This window comes from Pollachius pollachius, assembly GCF_949987615.1.
Source record: "Pollachius pollachius genome assembly, chromosome: 18".
NCBI classification, from domain to species: Eukaryota; Metazoa; Chordata; class Actinopteri; order Gadiformes; family Gadidae; genus Pollachius; species Pollachius pollachius.
Window position 1 is genome coordinate 13,022,797 of NC_136951.1, and position 20,122 is coordinate 13,042,918.

Here is a 20,122-nt window from a genome sequence, read left to right on the forward strand (position 1 = left end):
TGTCTGTGGGCGGGGTCAGAACGTCAAGATTTGCTGGCGTTGATAGAACGTTAAGATGTGTGGGCGTGGACAGAATGGTAATGTTTGTGGGAGGGGAATGTGTGGGCGTGGCTTACATGATATGACAAGTTGTCCGTCTGAATCACTGGAGGAAGTAGAAAGAAAAAAGAAGGATTTTCTTATTCTTATTCATTCAGTCATGTTTAGGCCTAGGTTAACATAAAAAAAGTTCTTAAGATTAAGAAGAAACGCATGCACTGTACAAGACATTGTGTTCAGTAACTTGCCTATGATTTAAATTACGTTTAATTTCCCTTCTCGTCATTATGAATAGCTGGTTATTGTCGTCATAAACTGTCCTCCGGCGCCGTCTAGTGTTTAAATCGAGGAATGTTTCTTTAAACGGTGACACCAATGCACATTCCTGTGCAGGACATTGGTCCAGAGAAGATAAGGAGTTCATGTTTCATGCTTTTGGAAAAGCATCGAATGTAAATTGGTTGAGGGCCTAACTAAACTAGACAGCCAATTAACCGATCATATAAAAGCGCAGGTAAACGTTTGAAGTGGCCTGTTATTAATTATTATCCTGTTACGATTTATACACAAAGAAAATAGCAAACAATTCAAATATTGAACACAATGTTGACTATTTGATTTAATTAATTAGGTTCCATTGGCTGTTACCATATCAGCAGCAAAACTGAACATTACATTACTTTAATAAACAGACCTCATAATGGACCATAAGAGACTAACGGACCATGAGAGGCTGTACTGGGACCATTAGAGACTGTACTGGGACCAGAGACGACAGTCTAAGCCTCCCACTGAGATGTTGACTTGAGGAACTTCCCCTAAGAAACTGTACGCCTACAAACATAAAAAGACTGATACATTAATAAGATCAGTTAAGAGATACTTATTTGAGAAAATATGGGTTTAATAACAGTTTAGAGATAATTATTGGAGAAACTGAGAGTTTTATAAGAGTTAAGAGATACTTACTGGATAAACTTGAGGTCTTTTTAAGTGTTATGAAATACCTATTGGAGAAACTTAAGGGTTTTATAAGAGTTAAGAAATACTTATGGAGGAACAAAGGGGTTTTATAAGAGTTAAGAGATACTTATTGGAGAAAGTAAGGAGTTTCATAAGAGTTAAGAGATACTTTTTGGAGAAACTAAAGGGTTTATAGGAGTCAAGAGTTACTTAAGGATAAACTAAGGGTTTTGGTAGATCTTAACGTGAGTCACTGTGGAGGGAGAGCCTCAAGGGGCTCAAGCTGACTGATGCCACGTATGAAGGGAGGAGCGACGGAGGGACCGGTTCTATTGGCTCAGGAGCCTTCAGACCTCCGAGGAGGGGATGGGATGGAGAACGGTTATAAAACTAAATTAAAAAACTGAAGCGCCACCAGGGGGTCGCCCTGCAGCTGACAGCGGTGTAACATGAACTCTCAGCTCATTTCCATCCCACTCTTCCACAGGTTGTTGTTAACCCAGAGTTAATCAGATGCATGTACAAAATGTTCAACATGTGTGAAAATTCTGACGCCACAGGCGTCTCGGATGATTCACAATCCGAAACCAGAATTAAACATTAAACGCTTTCCTCTCCAAGTGCGACAAACATGATGGGGAGTAAAACGGGACCACTGGCTTCAGGTTACAAACCCGGCCGGGTCAAGCAAACCCCTTTCCTATTTTAACACACACACACACACACACACACACACACACACACACATACAGGCATATGTGGTTTACGAGACCAATCTTGCAAATTCATGCGTGGCGGTGGTTTATGAGACCACACCTAACGCAGCATCTGCCGAACTTAAAAGACATATCAAAAATTTTCATTTTATCTGCAGAACACAAATCTGACTTCAAAATCATAATTTCTCTTTTAGAAAAATATGTGACATTTCACAGGCTTACGGGGTCAGACAAATTGTGGTTTGTGAAACCAACAGTGTTTATGAGGCCTGTTTACATATAACACACAAACACAAACCAGGTTATGGTATAAGAGGACTGACCAACATTACAAGGCCTGTTGACATGTAACACACAAAAACAAACCAGGTAATGGTATAAGAGGACTGACCAACATTACAAGGTCTACAAGAATATAGTACTATATTTAATCTCTTAAAAACCCTTTTTAAGATCCACTCCAATCCTCCTTTTTAGCTATTTTCACTCTCAATGGCCTTTAAATTGTTGTTATGAAGTTTTAAGCCTAGATAATAAAACCTGTGCCATTTTCCAAGACTCTCCTTCTGCAGAGGGCCAGTTGCTCATTAGCAATGCGACTCTGAGTCGTGGGCGGAGGTGGTGCTGCTGCTCTGCACCCTCCCCCTCACACGCCACATCTCAACCGAGGAAAAAAAAAATAAGTTAGTAGCAAGTTTAGCATATTTTACAAGTCAAAGCAATCTGCAACCCTGCATCCAATGCTCTCTGCTGCTGTCCCCCTCACAGGGGAGCCTTCTAGTCAGTACAAAGATTAAATGCAAAACTGCAAGTTTTTAGTATCGCATGAAAGAATTTACTCTTCAGGTTAAGAGAATATACAAATAAATCTGAGTTAGATTGATAATCGGATCACAAATGAATGAATGAATGACAACCATTACTTCCTCAACTTGAGGAGAAACCAGACGCTGACGGTACATGTGCAGCTCATCATGCGCTGATTGTTTGCATTATTTATTCATTTCAAGATTATGACAGAGAATAGCTGCGTTATACGCCAATCTATTGTTTGACCTTTTGTTTACTCTAAGCAGCACTTGTTAGGGAATTCCATCATCATTCCATCATTAAGATGAACTGGGTCCAACTCGGCTTTGCAGTCATGGCAAGGCCACACCAAACATTGGGTGTAGACACAGAGATATTGCTAAGCAGTGAGTCTGCTCCTTTTGGGGAAAACAGGAGTCATTCTGATAGCATTGCTAAAGCAGCCGCACTCAGATATGTGTTTGACTGTTTTCCCTGAGCGGGGTAAAGTTAACTGGAGTCAGAGGTTTGATATTATGTTGGATGGAGGACAAAGGTCCTGAGTAGACTAAATTCTGACATTATCTGTGTGGTGGTTTCCCCAGAGGACAGACACTTCAGAAATGAAAGGAGCATCAGAACATAACGTGTACTGATCATTCATTCACGTCTCCTTGATCAAGTAAATATACCTTTTCAACGCAAGACATCCTGGACTCCCGTCTACTCTCTCCACTGACATATGGGGCTGCATGATTAAAATCTCTAACAGCACGTAAAAAAAGTAATTGTAATTGTGCTTCTTGAATGGATTGTTTATTTCTTCTTATTGTTTATGGACGCTGCGATGCAGTATTCGTATTTTTCCTTTATGATTTGTTAAGGTTATGAACCTGAAACTGAACCTCCTTCTAAATTAACAAATTCAATTAAGAAAAGGAAAAGGAACTGAGTTGTCTGCGCGTCATCTGTTGTTTTCTAGGACTTTCAAGTTTGGCATGTTGAGGAAGAGTAACAAACACAATCTGTTGTATGACACCATAGATATATTCTAAAAAGACAACACGAAAAATGGAGTGCAAATGCAGCAGTTGTTGGTGTTGGAGCCTTACTCAACCATAAAAATGTGGTAGACGTTAGAGGTGTATGTTTTGGGCCGATATCCGATACCAATCACAAGGTCTATTTAAAGCCTTCAATTTTTTGTGTAGCATTACATATTGATGTATCTATTCTTAAGAACATTAACTATCACAATTAAGAGATTTCAATTTCAAAAAATTTATTCCATCGGGGTAATGTGCAACATTGAACATATTAATATATAAAAAAAACATTAAACATTAAAAACACTAAACGTAATAATATATGATAACAAGCAAGAACTGAACAAGTTGAACAACGCTGGCTATGTAGATATGGTTACTCCTAATATTTTGGATCGTTCTTTTTTTTAGTGCTGGCTCACATTCTTTGCAGAGGGAACACTCTTTCTTGGAGGCCAAATGGCCTTTAATTACATGAGACTTGAAGTGTCTCATCACAGCATTTTCTTCTGCTTTTGTCCATGGTCTTCGTGTATTGGCTTTAGGGACTGAAAACAAACAAGATGACATAATTGTTTGTTAGTATGGCTGACTACATTTGATGATGACCTTTCTCTATAGGCCTAGAAACTGCCGAAGGTTACGCACTGGAAATTATAAACTTGATATGTATTAAAATTCAACTTGATCGTACCCTTAAGTACAGGAAGGAGTCTGTCACCTTCAGGAGTGTCCATGTCTGAAAAATATGTAACAGGAGAGCATAGTAGATGCATTTTAATAAATAGTATCTGTTGTTCAATTTTGTAATGCAATATATTGAACATTATTTACAGTTGGTTATTTTTACTGTAAATATGTTCGACATTATTGAGGACAAGAAACCTGGCCCAGAGAGCAAGTTCAATAACACTAACTTCCAACATCAGTTAGCTCAATGAAAGCAGAAATAGATCAGACTGTTAAATTGTATTGAAAGCTCATATCCTGATCCAAGAAAAGTTTCAGGGTTCTAGTGATTTTTAGTCAAAAATTTGTTTTTAGATTTCTGTTTCACATTTATCTGCAGCCGTCAAAGAGGATATGTTATGGCCATTTCCACTGTTCATCGTTTATTCTTGGTGTCTGCTAAAATAGATTTATATGCATCAATGTTCCAAAACGTCATTACTTTTATTATACTGTACATTTTACATTGAACTCTAGGGATCAGCCGCTGTCTGAAAAAAAAATAACGTCACGTTTTACAATGGGGTAACTGAGTTACAAACGCAATCTTTGTTTGAATCTACTCTGACACAGTGTATTGACAAACCTTTTTGAGCAAGATTGTGGGAGACACAAAATCTGACCACAATTGACCATAAACTACTGAAACTGACCCTTAAAATGCCCTAAAACTGAAAAAAAGGAAATGAATAAGATTAAAGCTTATTTTGATTTGGAAGCCTTTACGAATTGGCTCCAATGCAAACACAACTCTTCCTATCAATAAATAAATAAATAACAGTGAATGAAAACAAGCGTAATAAAAAAAGTAAAATTATTAGATGAAAATTAGATATTATGATAGAAAATGACAATCATGAGGAAAGAAGGTGATATTCATAAGATCTGCTAACTCACTCATCAAATATCATCTCAACATTACTGTACAGATTCAAATATTTGCTGTTTTTCCTCAATGAGATGAAGGCATTACTTGATGTAAACATTTTGAAATTTGATCCTAAAACTGCTTTTGTCAAAAGCTAATATTTAAAGTCATACAAAACTGATGTGACATACTGTATTTTACTGTATGACCTTGTATGCCTAACTCTGTCCTTATAAACCATCACTGGGCCACACACAAACACACACACAAGTCTTTGTACTAAAGAATTGGTTACACTGTTTCACTGTTGTCCTCATATGCCAAACACTGGCCTCAAACACCATGATCATGCAAACACAAAAAACACACAAGCCATACTGAATCCTAGTCACATACGGAAGCAGTATTTTGCATTGTTTCAGGCCATTTTAAAGCACTTCGTTTGTTTGAATCTACTCTGACACAGTGTATTCATTGACAAACCTTTTTGAGCAAGATTGTGGGAGACACAAAATCTGACCACAATTGACCATAAACTACTGAAACTGACTCTTAAAATGCCCTAAAACTGAAAAAAATTAAATGAATAAGATTAAAGCTTATTGTGATTTGGAAGCCTTTACGAATTGGCTCCAATGCAAACACAACTCTTCCTATCAATAAATAAATAAATAAATAACAGGTAATGAAAACGAGCGTAATAAAAAAGGTAAAATTATTAGATGAAAATGAGATACTATGATAGAAAATGACAATCATGAGGAAAGAAGGTGATATTCATAAGATCTGCTAACTCACTCATCAAATATCATCTCATCATTACTGTACAGATTCAAATATTTGCTGTTTTTCCTCAATGAGAAAAGGCATTTCTTGATGAAAACGTTGTGAAATTTGATCCTAAATCTGCTTTTGTCAAAAGCCAATATTTAAAGTCATACAAAACTGATGTGACATACTGTATTTTACTGTATGACCTTGTATGCCTAACTCTGTCCTTATAAACCATCACTGGGCCACACACAAACACACACACAAGTCTTTGTACTAAAGAATTGGTTACACTGTTTCACTGTTGTCCTCATATGCCAAACACTGGCCTCAAACACCATGATCATGCAAACACAAAAAACACACAAGCCATACTGAATCCTAGTCACATACGGAAGCAGTATTTTGCATTGTTTCAGGCCATTTTAAAGCACTTCCTTTGTTTGAATCTACTCTGACACAGTGTATTCATTGACAAACCTTTTTGAGCAAGATTGTGGGAGACACAAAATCTGACCACAATTGACCATAAACTACTGAAACTGACCTAAAAATGACCTAAAACTGACCAAAAACTGAAAAAAGGAAATTAATAAAATTAAAGCTTATTGTGATTTGGGGGCTTTGAGAGACAAGACATCAGACATGGTCAAATCTCAAATCAAACCCTTACAGTACGCAATACATACAGGGTTTAAAGCAAAAGCTTACCTTTGATGGGGCTGATGTATCTCGAGACACACAACGCGCTGTCCTTCTTCTGCCTTACTTGATGTTGTGCTGCACAAATCGGGTCTATTCTGCCTCGCCTCACTGCAAAATATTGTTTCAAGTTAGTCCTTACAAATATATAGCATTATCAGAACTCATTTTAGCTGTGGCCTAAAAAAGTATTGTTAGTCACCGACACAGCTTAAAGATGTACTGAACTGAAATTTGAGTTTAGTTTAGTTTAGTTGATATAACAGATGTATTGTCTCGCTGAAAAGGCTCGCTGAAATGGCTACGGAAAATCAAACAACCAGTTTGACAGGAGGATCATCTTATTGCAGTCCCCCTGGTTGCATTAATGAATTATAAAGGGCCAAGGGAGCTGGGGTAATCATACATTTCCACAGGGTACCTTTGAATCGGAAACCAGCCCTTGGCTGGCAGCGTTAAAACTGACTAACCCTCCGATGTCAATCAGCCCCTGTCATGTCAATCTCCACAAGCTAGCACTCCAACCATAAAGTGTATAAACTATTACTCAGACGATATCACAGATCTATGTTTCCAAGCTGCTAATTAAACCACGGGGGGGGGTCAGTAAACAGAAGTTCCACAAATGTCCCTTTCTACTCACCCTGTTGGTCACTGACTAGCCGATTGCTGATGCAGAGGGAGTTAAACTCTAAGAAGTAGTTTCATAGTAAGATTTATCTGTGCAATATCCATCAGGGCAATATCCATCAACATCCACCAGAAAGTAAACCTCCAACATCCACCTAAAGTAAACGTGACACTCGTGAATCCGCCTCGCATATACGCTCATCCGCGAGTGTATCTCCCAAAGTGCATCTAACATGTCTTTCGGGTCCCGTCCACCCGGGGACGATTTTTTTGTGAAACTACGTCTTTAATAACCATGTTATTAGGCAGATAATAAACCATGTTATTTCATAGGTCCATGGTCCCAGGGTGCTATGGGACCTATGCGGTTTCGTGTTAGGATTCATGTGGACGCCTGAAGCTACGGTAGAGTTGCGTTGAAAGTTACAGGTTTTTTTTTGTATTATTTTTGTAGCTCTAAATACAGCCCCTTGGTCAATTGAATTACTAGTTGTACATTAAAAAGTATTTCTACTCAATCTAAAAGGTTAAACAACTACTATCTCCTCCTCGACTTGAATGTTTTTATATAGCACGCAGGTGCGCGCAGGCTTGACTCGCTTTTTTTTGTGGAGAACCAGCGCCTTGAATATGTAGGTACTACAGCGTTTGCACAGCTCGCTGCGTTTCCGCAATGAGTCGGTCTTTACGGAGATATTCCTGAAACGCATCGAAGGAAAACGGAGGGGGAATGATCGTTTTAGCCTTGTTACTTGGTTGCTATTTATGGGGCGCGCCAGTGTCTCCGCTCGGACGTCCCTTGGAGAGAACATGGCCACTTCCAAAACCTCTCTCTCGCCGCACAGCATCCGAAATACCCTATGCATGGTTATGCAACCTAATCCCGCCATTAGATGGTCACGGTTGACCAGGACCTCTCGGCAGCAGACCGATTCAATGGCAGTGTCCATGCTCCGGCAGCACCCACCCTCAATCAAATTATTGCTCTGACTCAGTCTGTTGTTTTAGAAATCGGTCGCTTTTAGCGATAAAAACAGAATACAATCCCGATCTAAAACCGGTACAAAGCTCGTTTATATGCCCAAAATACAGCTGAAATCATAGCTATAACCATAACTTCATATCAAACTTTATGAAGCAGCTCATAAACGATAATTCGGGATTATAGAGCACCAATATTTTATGCAAACAACACAACCTACCCCTCGAATAAAAGCGCAGATTACAGAGTAGGCCTAGAGTGTGTAGTTATCAGATAACTCCCTAAGGTCTTTGAGTAACCTGTTAGCTAGCAACCAGCATGAACATTAATTCATGCTGGCAATAAGATAAGATAAGGCAAGATAGAAGAGCAGCAATAAGAAGAAGAATAGAGAACAATAAATAATAAGTACAAAAAACTTACTTTTTCAAGTTCATCCCGCTCGCTTGTCCGGCTGGTCCACACTGCAAGCCTGCGTTGTGTATATTTTCCCGCGTTGTGTATATTTCCCGCGTTGTGTATATTTTCGCGGGAAATTGTGTATGTTTTCGCGGGAGTGTGTGTACTTTGCAATGTCACTTGCAGCCTGAGGTGGCGCTGTCGGACACACACGTCCTGGTCTCACAAACACGTCCTGCCTTGTGAGACCAATTTGTGTGAACCTCAGAAAGGCAGGGGGTGGGCCATAAAAGTAAAACAACTATATTAACTCATAACACTAGAAACTATGTAATCACACATATCTTCAAAATGACTGAAACAATTAATATTCAATAATTATAACAATATAAAGTTTTAGGTTTACGAGACCATCAAAATTGGTTCCATAACCCGATTGGTCTCGTAATGCTGGTGAGTAAACCTGAAAATTGGTCTTGTAAACCATGTATGCCTACTCACACACACACACACACACACACAGACCCAAGCCCCCCATTCCTGGGGGGTTGACACACACACACACACACACACACACACACACGCACACGCACACACACACACACACACACACACACACACACACACACACACACACACACACACACACCACACCACACCACACCACCGCCCCTAAACCAGACCCAGGAAGGCCACGACGCGCTCCCTGATACGCTGAAGGTTCGGGACTATAGGAGGTATCCAGGACGCCTCCAGGACGCTCCTCTATACCCAGCTCCAGTCTGCGACGCGTCACCCCTCCTGAAGACATCTCCACCACTCCTGAACGACATCTCCTCCGACAACAGAGATGACGGCGAAGAACCGCAACAAGGCGAGCTCCGGGGAAAAGACCACCACTGCTGCTGCTGCTCCTCCGTCGTCTGCCCAGGTCGACGCGTCGACAAAAGTTCAGAAAAGTAGCGATGAGGTCTCAGGAGCCGTGACCACCCCAAAGAGTCCCGGGTCTGGAGCCAGCAGCGATGGAGGTGGAGGTGGAGGCTTCCAGGTGCTTCTCTTATTGTTTTCCGTCGCTCTGGTCGCCGGAGGAGGTTTTGCGGCGTTTTATCTCCAACAGGCCCTAGAGGAAGTTCACCAGATCGGTGCTAAGAATCAGGAAACCGCGCTGGAGAACGCAAGGTTACACGGGAGGATGGAAAGCGTTCTTGAACAGGTAGGCGACTCACAACTGGTTCTCTTATCCTTGCATCCATTATTTCATACGTTATGTGTAACACATGCTTCTGCAGGGCCATCGGTCACCATGTAACTACGGTGTAACAGGCCATCGAACACGGTGTCCTTACATAAACCTTCAAAAATCTTTGAAGATTATTTTTATTACATCATCCATCACTTGAGGCGCTGGGTTAACAGTCCTTATCTCTAATCGTCCCGTTTTCTTTGAAGTTAAGTTTTTAAAAAAACTTTGAAATTAAGTTTTTAGGTGAATCGTGTAGGACAGAGGAGCTACAACAATGCCTCCTTTGTCATCGACCAAAAAGGTTGGTTTGCATTTTTACACCAAAGGGGAAAAAATGGAATATGCAACTGAGCTGAATAGTGCACTGAAATGCACCTCAAACCCATCCCTGCCCCAAAGGGCCAAAGGTAAAGCCTGCGTGTTCCCACAGTTACCATCCCTGTTCCTCCTGCTTCAGGTGGATTCGGTGAGGCTGGCGGTGGAAGGGCTGGAGGCCTCGCTGGCCGTGACACGCTCCGAGCTGGGGGCGGCGGGGGGCCGGCTGCGGCAGGGCGAGGTGGAGAAGCAGCGGCTGGAGGAGGCGCTGCAGCGGCTGCAGAACGACCTCCTGCAGGACCTGTCGGCGGGCATCAGCCAGGTGAAGGAGGCCCGCGAGAGGGACTTCTCCTCCCTGGAGAGCACCGTGGAGACGCGCCTGGCCGAGGTCGGCCAATCCGTGGCCTCCAGCGTGGCCGAGCTGGCCGCCGCGCAGGGCGAGGTGCGGGGGCAGCTGGCCGGCCTCCAGGCCCGCCTGGGCGAGGCCGAGAACCCGGCCGTCCTGAGGGGCGAGCTGGCGGTCGTGGCGGAGGCGGTGGAGGAGCTGGAGGCGGTGAGCCGGGCCTCGGAGGCCGGCGCCGTCTCGCTGGGCGAGCAGATCAGCGGCGTGAGCGCAGAGCTCCAGACCCGCAACAAGGAGGTGGCGTCGCTGGCGCAGGAAGTGGACGCGGTGCGGGCGCTGGTGCAGGACACCGTGGGCAGCCTGAAGGTGATTGTGACGGCGGCGGAGGCCGGGGTGACGGAGCTGCGGGCCGGGTCCGAGGAGCTGGAGGCCGGGCTGGGGCGCGCCCAGGAGGCGGTGAGCCGCCTGCGGGAGGAGGCGCAGGAGCAGACGCTGCAGCGCTCCGTAGACCTGGAGGCGCGGGCCAAGGCGTCGGAGGAGGCGGCGCAGTACGTGGCCGAGCTCTCCTCCAGGGTGGAGGCGCTGCTCGCCAGCCACGACTCCCACGATAGCGCGCTGGCCGCCCAGGGCCAGGCGGCGGAGAAGGCCCGCGCTGGCCTGGCGGAGGAGCTGGGGGCGCTGAGGGCCGGCGTGGAGGAGGTCCGGTCCAGCGCCGCCCAGGGGCTGGCCGCAGGGGCCTCTCTGGGGGGCCTGACGGAGGCGCTGGACGGCAGGCTGTCCACACTGGAGGAGAGCACCAGAGACAGCATCCAGACCGCCCAACGTCTGGAGGAGCTGAGGGCCGTGGTGGTGGCCCTCGAGGGGAAGGCTGCCCGTCTGGAGCAGCACGAGCAGGCCATCTCCACCCTGCAGGATGCTCTGAAGAAGACCACCACGGCTGCCTTGTCCGCCAAGAAAATCAAAGCCAAGAAACCGTAGAACACTAATAAAGCCTTTAATTTCAATCTGATGAGCTGATTGTCAAAGCCTCCTGGTTCCCCCGCACATGAAGCACATGAGGTGCTGAACCCGCTGACCCCCCCCAGCCCAGTTGTCCTGGGGGGGTCCGCGTCCCGGGGGTCAGCGTCCTGGGGTAGCACCCATTAAACAGGACTGTACCGGAGGGCAGGACCGACGGGCCCTGCTGTTTTCCTCACCGAAGTGGACTCTCACTGCACTGTATTTTCTACTGTTTTGTTTCTTTTGGACAATCTCTTTTATTAGTTACATCCCGTTTTCTTTCCAGTAAATTTAATTTGATATGTCTCGTTTTGGGTCATTAGAACAATGTTTACAAACTGCGTTTGGCTTTTTCTGTTGAACGAAAAATAAAAATGACACTAAATTCTCGGGATGTTCAATCTTCCAAACTTTTTCAGTTGGTAGGTCGTCGATTCAGAGGTTCAGCAGAAGCTTTAGGGAATTATTAGTGTCAAATTTAAAGGAAGGCCATAGCGTGGTGTGACATCACTCACTAATTCATAAGCCTCTTGACATTCACTTGATTACTAATACAGTGTTTACAGTCAACCAAGGACAGATACAATGTACTATATGTGCTATACGTACAATGTACTATATGTACTGTACATACAATGTGTACTATATGTACAGGTATGAAAGTGCAAGTAGGATCCCAGCATAAATGGATCGATCATATTTTCCATTCACCATCTTGATCAACATTAGACCTCATGTCCGCTGCAATGTAGGTCAAGTCTCATCAACATACTCTGGTATGCGGGGTTAAATGTTCCACAAGCCATCATCTGTGGTATCTCTGGTATGCAGTGTTAGACATTTCACAAGCTATCATCTGTGGTATGCAGGGTTACATGTTCCACAAGCTAATCTTGGCAATGGTGAATTGTGGAGACCTTTATGGACGGGTCAACGCTGTTTATTTAAGCACTCTTTTCTGCCAGTCAGTAGGGTACTAGGGTTAGGGCACTAGGGTGAGGGTACTAGAGTTAAGGAACTAGGGTTAGTGTACTAGGGTTCAGGTACTTCGGTTAGGGTACTAAGGTTAGGATACTAGAGTTAGGGTAATAGGGTAAGGATACTAGAGTAAGGGTACTAGAGCTAGGGTACTTCGGTTAAGGTACTAGGGTTAGGGAATCAGGGTTAGGGTACTAGGGTTAGGGTACTAAGGTTCAGGTACTTGGGTTAAGGTACTTCGGTTAGGGTACTAGGGTTCGGGTACTAGGGTTAGGGTACTAGGGTTCAGGTACTAGGGTTTGGTTACTAGGATTATGATACTAGGGTTCAGGTACTAGGGTTCGGGTACTAGGATTATGGTAATAGGATTATGGTAATAGGGTTAGGGTACCAGGGTTAAGGTACTAGGGTTAATGTACTAGGGGTTAGGGAACTGGAGTTAGGGTTCTAGGGTTAGGGCAGCGTTACTCATTGTGCGGCTCGCCAAACCTATATTTGCAGCTCAAAATATGCAAAATATACAGTGATATGATCATGCAGTGAATACAGATATTTAAAAAATATATAAAAACAAGCAGATATATAACATAAAACCTGTTACAAAACGAATGTGGCTGCTCTCTTACAAACAATGCATCTGAATTATTCCAGAAAATAATATTAAACAGCTCACATAGGACAAACACAGTTGAATTAGCCTCTTATTTTTCCTCTCAAAGTGCACCAGATTTATGCATTTTACATTGAATGGGAAAAAAAATAAAAACGTATTGAAGGGGGGGTATTCTATGAACACACTCGTTTTGATTGATATTTTTTACAAATATTTTAATAAAAAGCAAAAACTTATTCTTCAATAGCTTCCATGTTATGTGACCCAGTGTCTCCACATTATTCCAGAAAATAGTACACAGTCACACAAGTCTTAATTTTCCTCTCAAAGTGCACCAGATTGATGCATTCTAGGTTAAAAGGTACCAAATTCTCTTCCAGGGGAGCATGCCCCCGGACCCCGCTAAGGACTGGGTTCCCTCCACAGTTTCACAAAGGTCTGGGAAACACTGCTTCAGGGATGACATATTAATAAGCAGGCATACATATGTATGACTGGATTTATAGTTTTTGATACTTTTCAGTAAAAATGGCTCTCCTGTTGACTTTGTCCCGTCAGTGCGGCTCTCCTGAAAAAAATAGTGAATACCACTGGGTTAGGGTATCAGGGTTAGGGTACAAGGGTGAGGGGACTAGGGTGGGGGTACCAGGGTTAAGGTACTAGGGTGAGGGATCGGAAATGAACACATACCTCCCGAGTAGCCCACTCTGCCGTGATTGGTCAGCATGTTTGCGGGTGTGTTGGCAAATTCACACCCGAGAAGTCGAGAAGCTGAGAAGAAGTAAACATCGCGGGTAGCTGTGAGGCGGGACTTCTGCACTGCCCACTACACAGTCTGACGTCACACTGTTATGGAAGTAAAGTTTGTGCGCAAACAAGCTATTTCACGCACTTACTGAGGGGCATTCTCGTCGGGAGCGAATACTCCCCCGGTTTTGAGTTAGATTTGTCTAGCTTAGTAGACGTAAAACATGTATACATACATCATATAACAGTCTAAAACAAAGGGAAACTTGAAAAATCATGATATCACCCCTTTAAGAATAATTTAATCCTTAATATATAAAAGTACATTGAATGACAGATGAAGAGACATTACAGAACTGTTGGTCATCGTTGGTATTGAAACTTCAGGTGTTCAGCAGGCAGTTCATGATGAAGTATGAGCTGTGGTCTTGGGGGTGTGTAGTGAGGAACAGAACATCAGGCCCTCAGTCACTCACAAGACATCCTTCCACCCCTCAACACGTTCAGAGTTTGATACACAAATGAAGGTCTTCTTCTCCACCACTGGGGAGCTGTAGATAAGCCATTACCATCAGTTTTAGAATCGTCCATTCAGTGACCTCCCCCCCCCCCCCTCAGCACCATGGTCAGATGACCTACCCCTCGCGTCTGGGGGGTTGCTCCGGTCTGGGTGTCACTCAAGGGTAGACTCTGAAGTGCCTCATGGGTAATAAACAGCTGGTGGTAGAACGGCGGCCATTTCAGATCCGCCAGAAGTCACCAACTGGAAAACTGTAGTTTTCCAGTTGGTGGCAAACTGTAGAAATGTAGGATTTTTGTTCCCGCTGAGATCTCTAAATGTCTACATTATATGTTTACATTATTTTACATTCAGTTGGTGATGGACGCAATCTCGAAACACTACATGGCTTCATCAAAAACCGAAAACTAACAAGACCTTCAAGAACAAAGGTTCACTCTGCTCACAGTGTACTCTGTTCACCCTGTTCGCCCAGCTCGGTCTGGAGCAGAGCGTGGTTCAACAGACCCTGTAAACGCAGGCCGATATCCTCACCATCAGGGACATCCTCTGAGTCCAGCGCCCCCTGCTGGCCGGGGGTCAGGGAGGCCATCTCTTCCCCCTGCTGCCCTGGGGTCAGGGAGGTCAGCTCCTCCCCCTGCTGGCAGAGGGTCAGGGTGGTCAGCGCCCCCCTGAGCTCCTCCACCTCCCGCTCTCTCTTGGCCAGGTCTTCGGCCAGCTGCCCGATGCGCAGCGTGAGGTCGGACAGCCGGGGCTCGAAGGCGGCGAAGTCCCGCTGGATGCCGGCCACCTTGGGCTTGAGGTCGCCGGCGAAGGTGACGGTGCGGACGAGGCGCGCCCGGCCGGCCTCCAGCTCCCGGATCCGCTCCGCCGTGCGCCCGTCGGCGGCGGCGATGGCGGGGAGGCGGCGCTGCAGCTCGACCACGGCGCGGGCGTTGTCCTCGGCGACGGCGCGCAGGGCGGACACGCGGTCGATGCTGGCGCTCAGCAGGTCGGCGATGCGCGTGACCATGGTGCGCTCCGCCTGCAGGGCCTGCTCCTCCAGGGCCCCCAGCTGGGCCAGCATGGCCTCCAGCTCCGACCGCAGACCCTCCATGCGCCGCACGTCCGTCTTCACTGACGCCACCTGGTGGGAGGGGGGAGGGTCAGGCAGGGAACACTCAGAAGATCAGGAGAAAGACTCTGAAAACCTCTAGATGTGTAGATCCCCTAGATGTGGAGACCCTCTAGATATGGGGACCCCCTAGATGTGGTGACCCTCTAGATATGAGGACCCCCTAGATGTGGAGACCCTCTAGATATGGGGACCCCCTAGATGGGGTGACCCTCTAGATGTGGAGACCCTCTAGATGTGGAGACCCCCGAGATGTGGAGACCCTCTACATGGTCCTGATGAGACCCTCTAGCTGTGGAGACAGTGTAGATGGTCCTGAGGAGACCCTCTAGATGTGAAGACCACCTAGATGTGGAGACCCTCTAGATGTGGGGACCCCCTAGATGGTCCTCTGAGGAGACCCCCTAGTTGGTCCTCTGAGGAGACCCTCTAGATGTGAAGACCCTCTAGATGGTCCTCTGAGGAGACCCTCTAGATGTGGAGACCCTCTATGGTCCTCTGAGGAGACCCTCTAGATGTGGTGACCCTCTAGATGTGGAGACCCTCTAGATGTGGAGACCCTCTAGATGGTCCTCTGAGGAGACCCTCTAGATGTGAAGACCACCTAGATGTGGAGACCCTCTAGATGTGGGGACCCCCTAGATGGTCCTCTGAGGAGACCCCCTAGTTGGTCCTCTGAGGAGACCCTCTAGATGTGAAGACCCTCTATGGTCCTCTGAGGAGACCCCCTAGATGTGGTGACCCTCTAGATGGTCCTCTGAGGAGACCCTCTAGATGTGGAGACCCTCTAGATGTGGAGACCCTCTAGATGTGGAGACCCCCTAGATGTGGTGACCCTCTAGATGTGGAGACCCTCTAGATGTGGAGACCCTCTAGATGTGGAGACCCTCTAGATGGTCCTCTGAGGAGACCCTCTAGATGTGAAGACCACCTAGATGTGGAGACCCTCTAGATGTGGGGACCCCCTAGATGGTCCTCTGAGGAGACCCCCTAGTTGGTCCTCTGAGGAGACCCTCTAGATGTGAAGACCCTCTATGGTCCTCTGAGGAGACCCCCTAGATGTGGTGACCCTCTAGATGGTCCTCTGAGGAGACCCTCTAGATGTGGAGACCCTCTAGATATGGGGACCCCCTAGATGTGGAGACCCTCTAAATGGACAGGGGGCCGTGACGGTGAACCAGACCTTGTTGTTGACCTCGGTGGTGACGGCGCCGGTGCGCTCCTCGATGCGCTCCACCGCCTCCGTCAGCGCCGCCAGGTTGCTCTGGCGCTGCTGGCTCCGCCCCCCTGCCCCCGCCACCCAGGAGGCCAGCTGCCCCGCCTCCCGCTGCAGGGCCTCCAGCTGGGGCCCCAGTGAGCCGGACCCCAGACCTGCCAACGCCTCCTGGACCCCCTGGCACTGGAACACACACACACACACACACACACACACACACACACACACACACACAAATGGGGGGTTCACTATTAGCTTGTGGATTAGCTAACAGATTAACTCGTCATCAACACGCGGTCACCTAGCAGTTTAACTAGCAACTAGTTTAAAATCAACCTGAATCCATGTCGTGTTTTTTGAGCAGAACAACACAATGTGCCTCACAAGGGGAACAGTAAACCAGCGAGAGAGCCACAATGAACTCAAAACAACACAAAACATCTGAGCGCTGAGCGACATGAAAGTGAGATTTAGTTTACAAAGGACACACGACTTGATGAGCAGAAAGGTCACTGAACAGGTTAGTTCAGAGATATTGTTCTGCACGACAACAATAGATCAAGACAAGGAAATAAAAATACACAAGGCAGCCACTGTTGAGGATTGTATTCATTTATTGCATTTATTGAAAGATAGATGTTGTTGCACTTCCTACTGTTTCCCCCTCCCTGTCTCTGACCCCCCGTGTTAGCTGATCAACACGTTTCACCTTCCTCCTCCATCCTCCTCCTCCTCTCTGCCGTCCGTCTCTAACCGACTCTCTTGATCAATAGAGCAGCTGATTGGCTGGTATCAGCATCAGATGTTCCTTCCCTCGTGTCACAGACCAAAAACAACAGACCCCCCAGAGACCAACAAACTTCTTCACATTTGGACTGAACATATTTGAGTACAAATGTGGAATTGATTTATTCTTCAATGCTCTTTGAGTCTAATAATGAAAGGTCATGAATCAAAAGCGTTGCAAGTTGTTATTATACCTCGAGTACAATGAATTAGAGTCAATGACCACTTACCAATTGTCATTAAAATAACATTAATGTTGTCATTGTAATGACATAATGTCATTGTAGTGACAATACTGTCACATTAATAATGTCATTGCAATATATTCCTCACAGTAGCTGTCAACAGAACAGCACTGAATTCAGAACATAAAAGCTCAGTACTTAACTTAAACAAACAATTATAAAAAAACAACACAATAGTCACAAATCAATAAGAACTAAAATGATGATGAGACCAGAGACCTTCAGACCGGCCGGCTGAAGCCAACCAGGTCAGTCGCTGAGGTCTCCTCCTAACACAAGGTCAGGTGGGTCTTCCTCATCATAGTCTATCCACTCCTCCTCCTCCTCCTCCTCCTCCCCCCACAGTCCTCCCCCCTCCGCCCCCGGCGCCTCCCCCCGGCCCTCCCTCAGCACCATGGTGAGCTCCTGCACCGCCTCCTTCACCACCTCCAGCTCCTCCTTCATCCTCCTGACGCTGCCGCGGGCCTGCAGCGCGTCCACCTCCCCCCGGAGCGCCACCATGTCCCCCAGGGTCCGCAGCAGCCCGTCCTCCGTCCCCAGCACCGTCAGGGTGAGCTCCTCCAGCCGGCCCTCCGCTCCGCTCAGCGCGGCCCCCAGCCTCAGGATGGAGCGCACCGCCTCCTCCACGGCGGGCAGCTTCTCCTCGCAGGCGCGGGCCCGCGGGACGTGCTCCCGCAGCGCGGCAGCCAGCTCCTCCCCGCGGCGGGCCAGGTCCCCCACACGGGGCCCCAGCCCCAGCAGCTGGGCCGTGTTCCAGTCCAGCTGGCCGCGCGCCCGCTCCACGTCCGCCTCCTCCGCCCGCTCCATCGCGCGCACGTTGCGGGCAGAGCTGTCCGCCAGTTCGTCCAGCCGCTCGCCCAGGGCCCGCCCCCGGCGCTCCGCCTCGTTGACGCTCTCCGTGGCGCCGGCGTGGGCGGCCCGCGCCTCCGCCTTCAGGCCGGCCAGGTCGGAGGTCGCGGACGCCATGCGCCCCGCCCACAGCTCCGTCACGTTCAGGAAGTGGGCGTTGACCGCCTGGAGGGCGAGCGAGGCGGCGTCCTCGTCCGCCTGGATCGCCGTGACGATGGCGCGGAGGGCGGCCAGGTCCGTCTGGAGGTGGGTCGCCCCCTGGAGGTCCTCTTGGGACGAGGAGAGCTGCGGCCACAACACAAGACAGCGGGCGGTTGGTCCGGCAGGCGAGGCTTTACTCAGTAACACGATGAACCAGGGGCTCAGGGAGTCTGGGCCACTAGGAGGAGGAACGGACTCCAACCAGGAACCGTCTGGTGGGAGTGGGGTCGGATCCTCTGATGGGACGGGGGGCGGACTCCCAGCAAGGGGTCCACACTCTACCTCTAGGAGTCCTCTCTGAAGATGATCCGACCCCTTCCTGCTCCCAGTGACATGCAGCTGAATTCACTGCCGAAAGGCGTTTCCTAAAATTGAAACTGAATAGTGCTCCATCTTTCCATGACGTTTCCACGGTCGTGGTAGAAACATCCTGATTGCAACTTGACCCATTCATGAATAGATGGTCCTAAAAATGCTTCCATACTGAAGGAAATCTTCCTTCCCTACACGTAGGGAATGTCCTAAAACAAGGACCGCCCATATATGGAGAGGAAATGCGTGTTCCTGGTAGATATGAAACAATACCAACCTTCTCAGACACTCTGAGGACCTCCTCTTCCAAAGTCAGCAGCTCCGTTGTCCTCTGTTGCAGAAGTGTGTATTTATTCTCCAGGTCAGAGAACCGTTCGTTCTGTTGCAGTACAACCCTGGAATCCAGGAGAGGATCATCAGACATCAACATTAGAGTTTGCATCTCAATCCAAAACATGGATTGGAATTTAAATGTTCAAATGTCTTACCATGCCAGAGCTCCGCACACTGCCAGCGTCAGGACACACAGACACGTTCTAAGGTCGAGCAGCGAGGAGCCAGAAGGTTCCGCCAGCTGGACTCCAGAACTTCTCTCCTTCTCTACCTCCTCTGCCTCCAACCGGCCTCCAGACCTTCTCTCCTTCTCTTCTCCATTCGCTTTCGGTGACTCCGACAAATTGTTGCTCTTTGCTGAGTGGCTTTTCTTCCGTAGCTTCACTTCATTCGACATCTTAGTGCAGAAACGGACTCGCTGCTTCTTCAGATACTTCAGACGAAACAATCAATAGACGCCGTAAAAGTTCTGACTAAATTTAAACATGCATAATAGACCTGGCGATACCGTTACATTGTGCAGTCCAAGTTAATATCATGGTAGAACGACGTATACCTTCAGATATACATCGGTTTGGATCCGTGTCCCTGTTGCTGCTCCGCCTGGAGGAATGTGGAGTCGACGCGTAAAGCCACGTAGACGCGTAAAGCCACGTAGACGCGAAAAACCC

The 20,122-nt window shown here is 47.0% G+C and overlaps 2 protein-coding genes across 3 annotated transcripts; one reads left to right on the forward strand and one right to left on the reverse strand.

The window, feature by feature from the left end:
• Positions 1-9,333: 9,333 nt before the first annotated feature.
• ckap4 (cytoskeleton associated protein 4) lies at positions 9,334-11,873 on the forward strand. The gene is made up of 2 exons (XM_079755497.1): positions 9,334-9,850; positions 10,338-11,873. The coding sequence occupies exons 1-2, from the start codon at positions 9,488-9,490 to the stop codon at positions 11,514-11,516; spliced, it is 1,542 nt and encodes a 513-aa protein (XP_079611623.1). The 5' UTR covers positions 9,334-9,487; the 3' UTR covers positions 11,517-11,873.
• A 2,216-nt stretch (positions 11,874-14,089) lies between these two features.
• Positions 14,090-20,062, reverse strand: ikbip (IKBKB interacting protein). 2 transcript variants are annotated; one of them, XM_079755313.1, is made up of 5 exons: positions 20,008-20,043; positions 19,607-19,884; positions 19,396-19,513; positions 16,693-16,908; positions 14,090-15,521 (listed from the first exon to the last, which is right to left on the reverse strand). In XM_079755313.1, the coding sequence occupies exons 2-5, from the start codon at positions 19,846-19,848 to the stop codon at positions 14,838-14,840; spliced, it is 1,260 nt and encodes a 419-aa protein (XP_079611439.1). In that variant the 5' UTR covers positions 19,849-19,884; positions 20,008-20,043; the 3' UTR covers positions 14,090-14,837. The 2 variants fall into 2 exon arrangements, with proteins under 2 accessions (XP_079611439.1, XP_079611438.1); XM_079755312.1 differs by having other exon boundaries at positions 19,607-20,062.
• Positions 20,063-20,122: the final 60 nt, after the last annotated feature.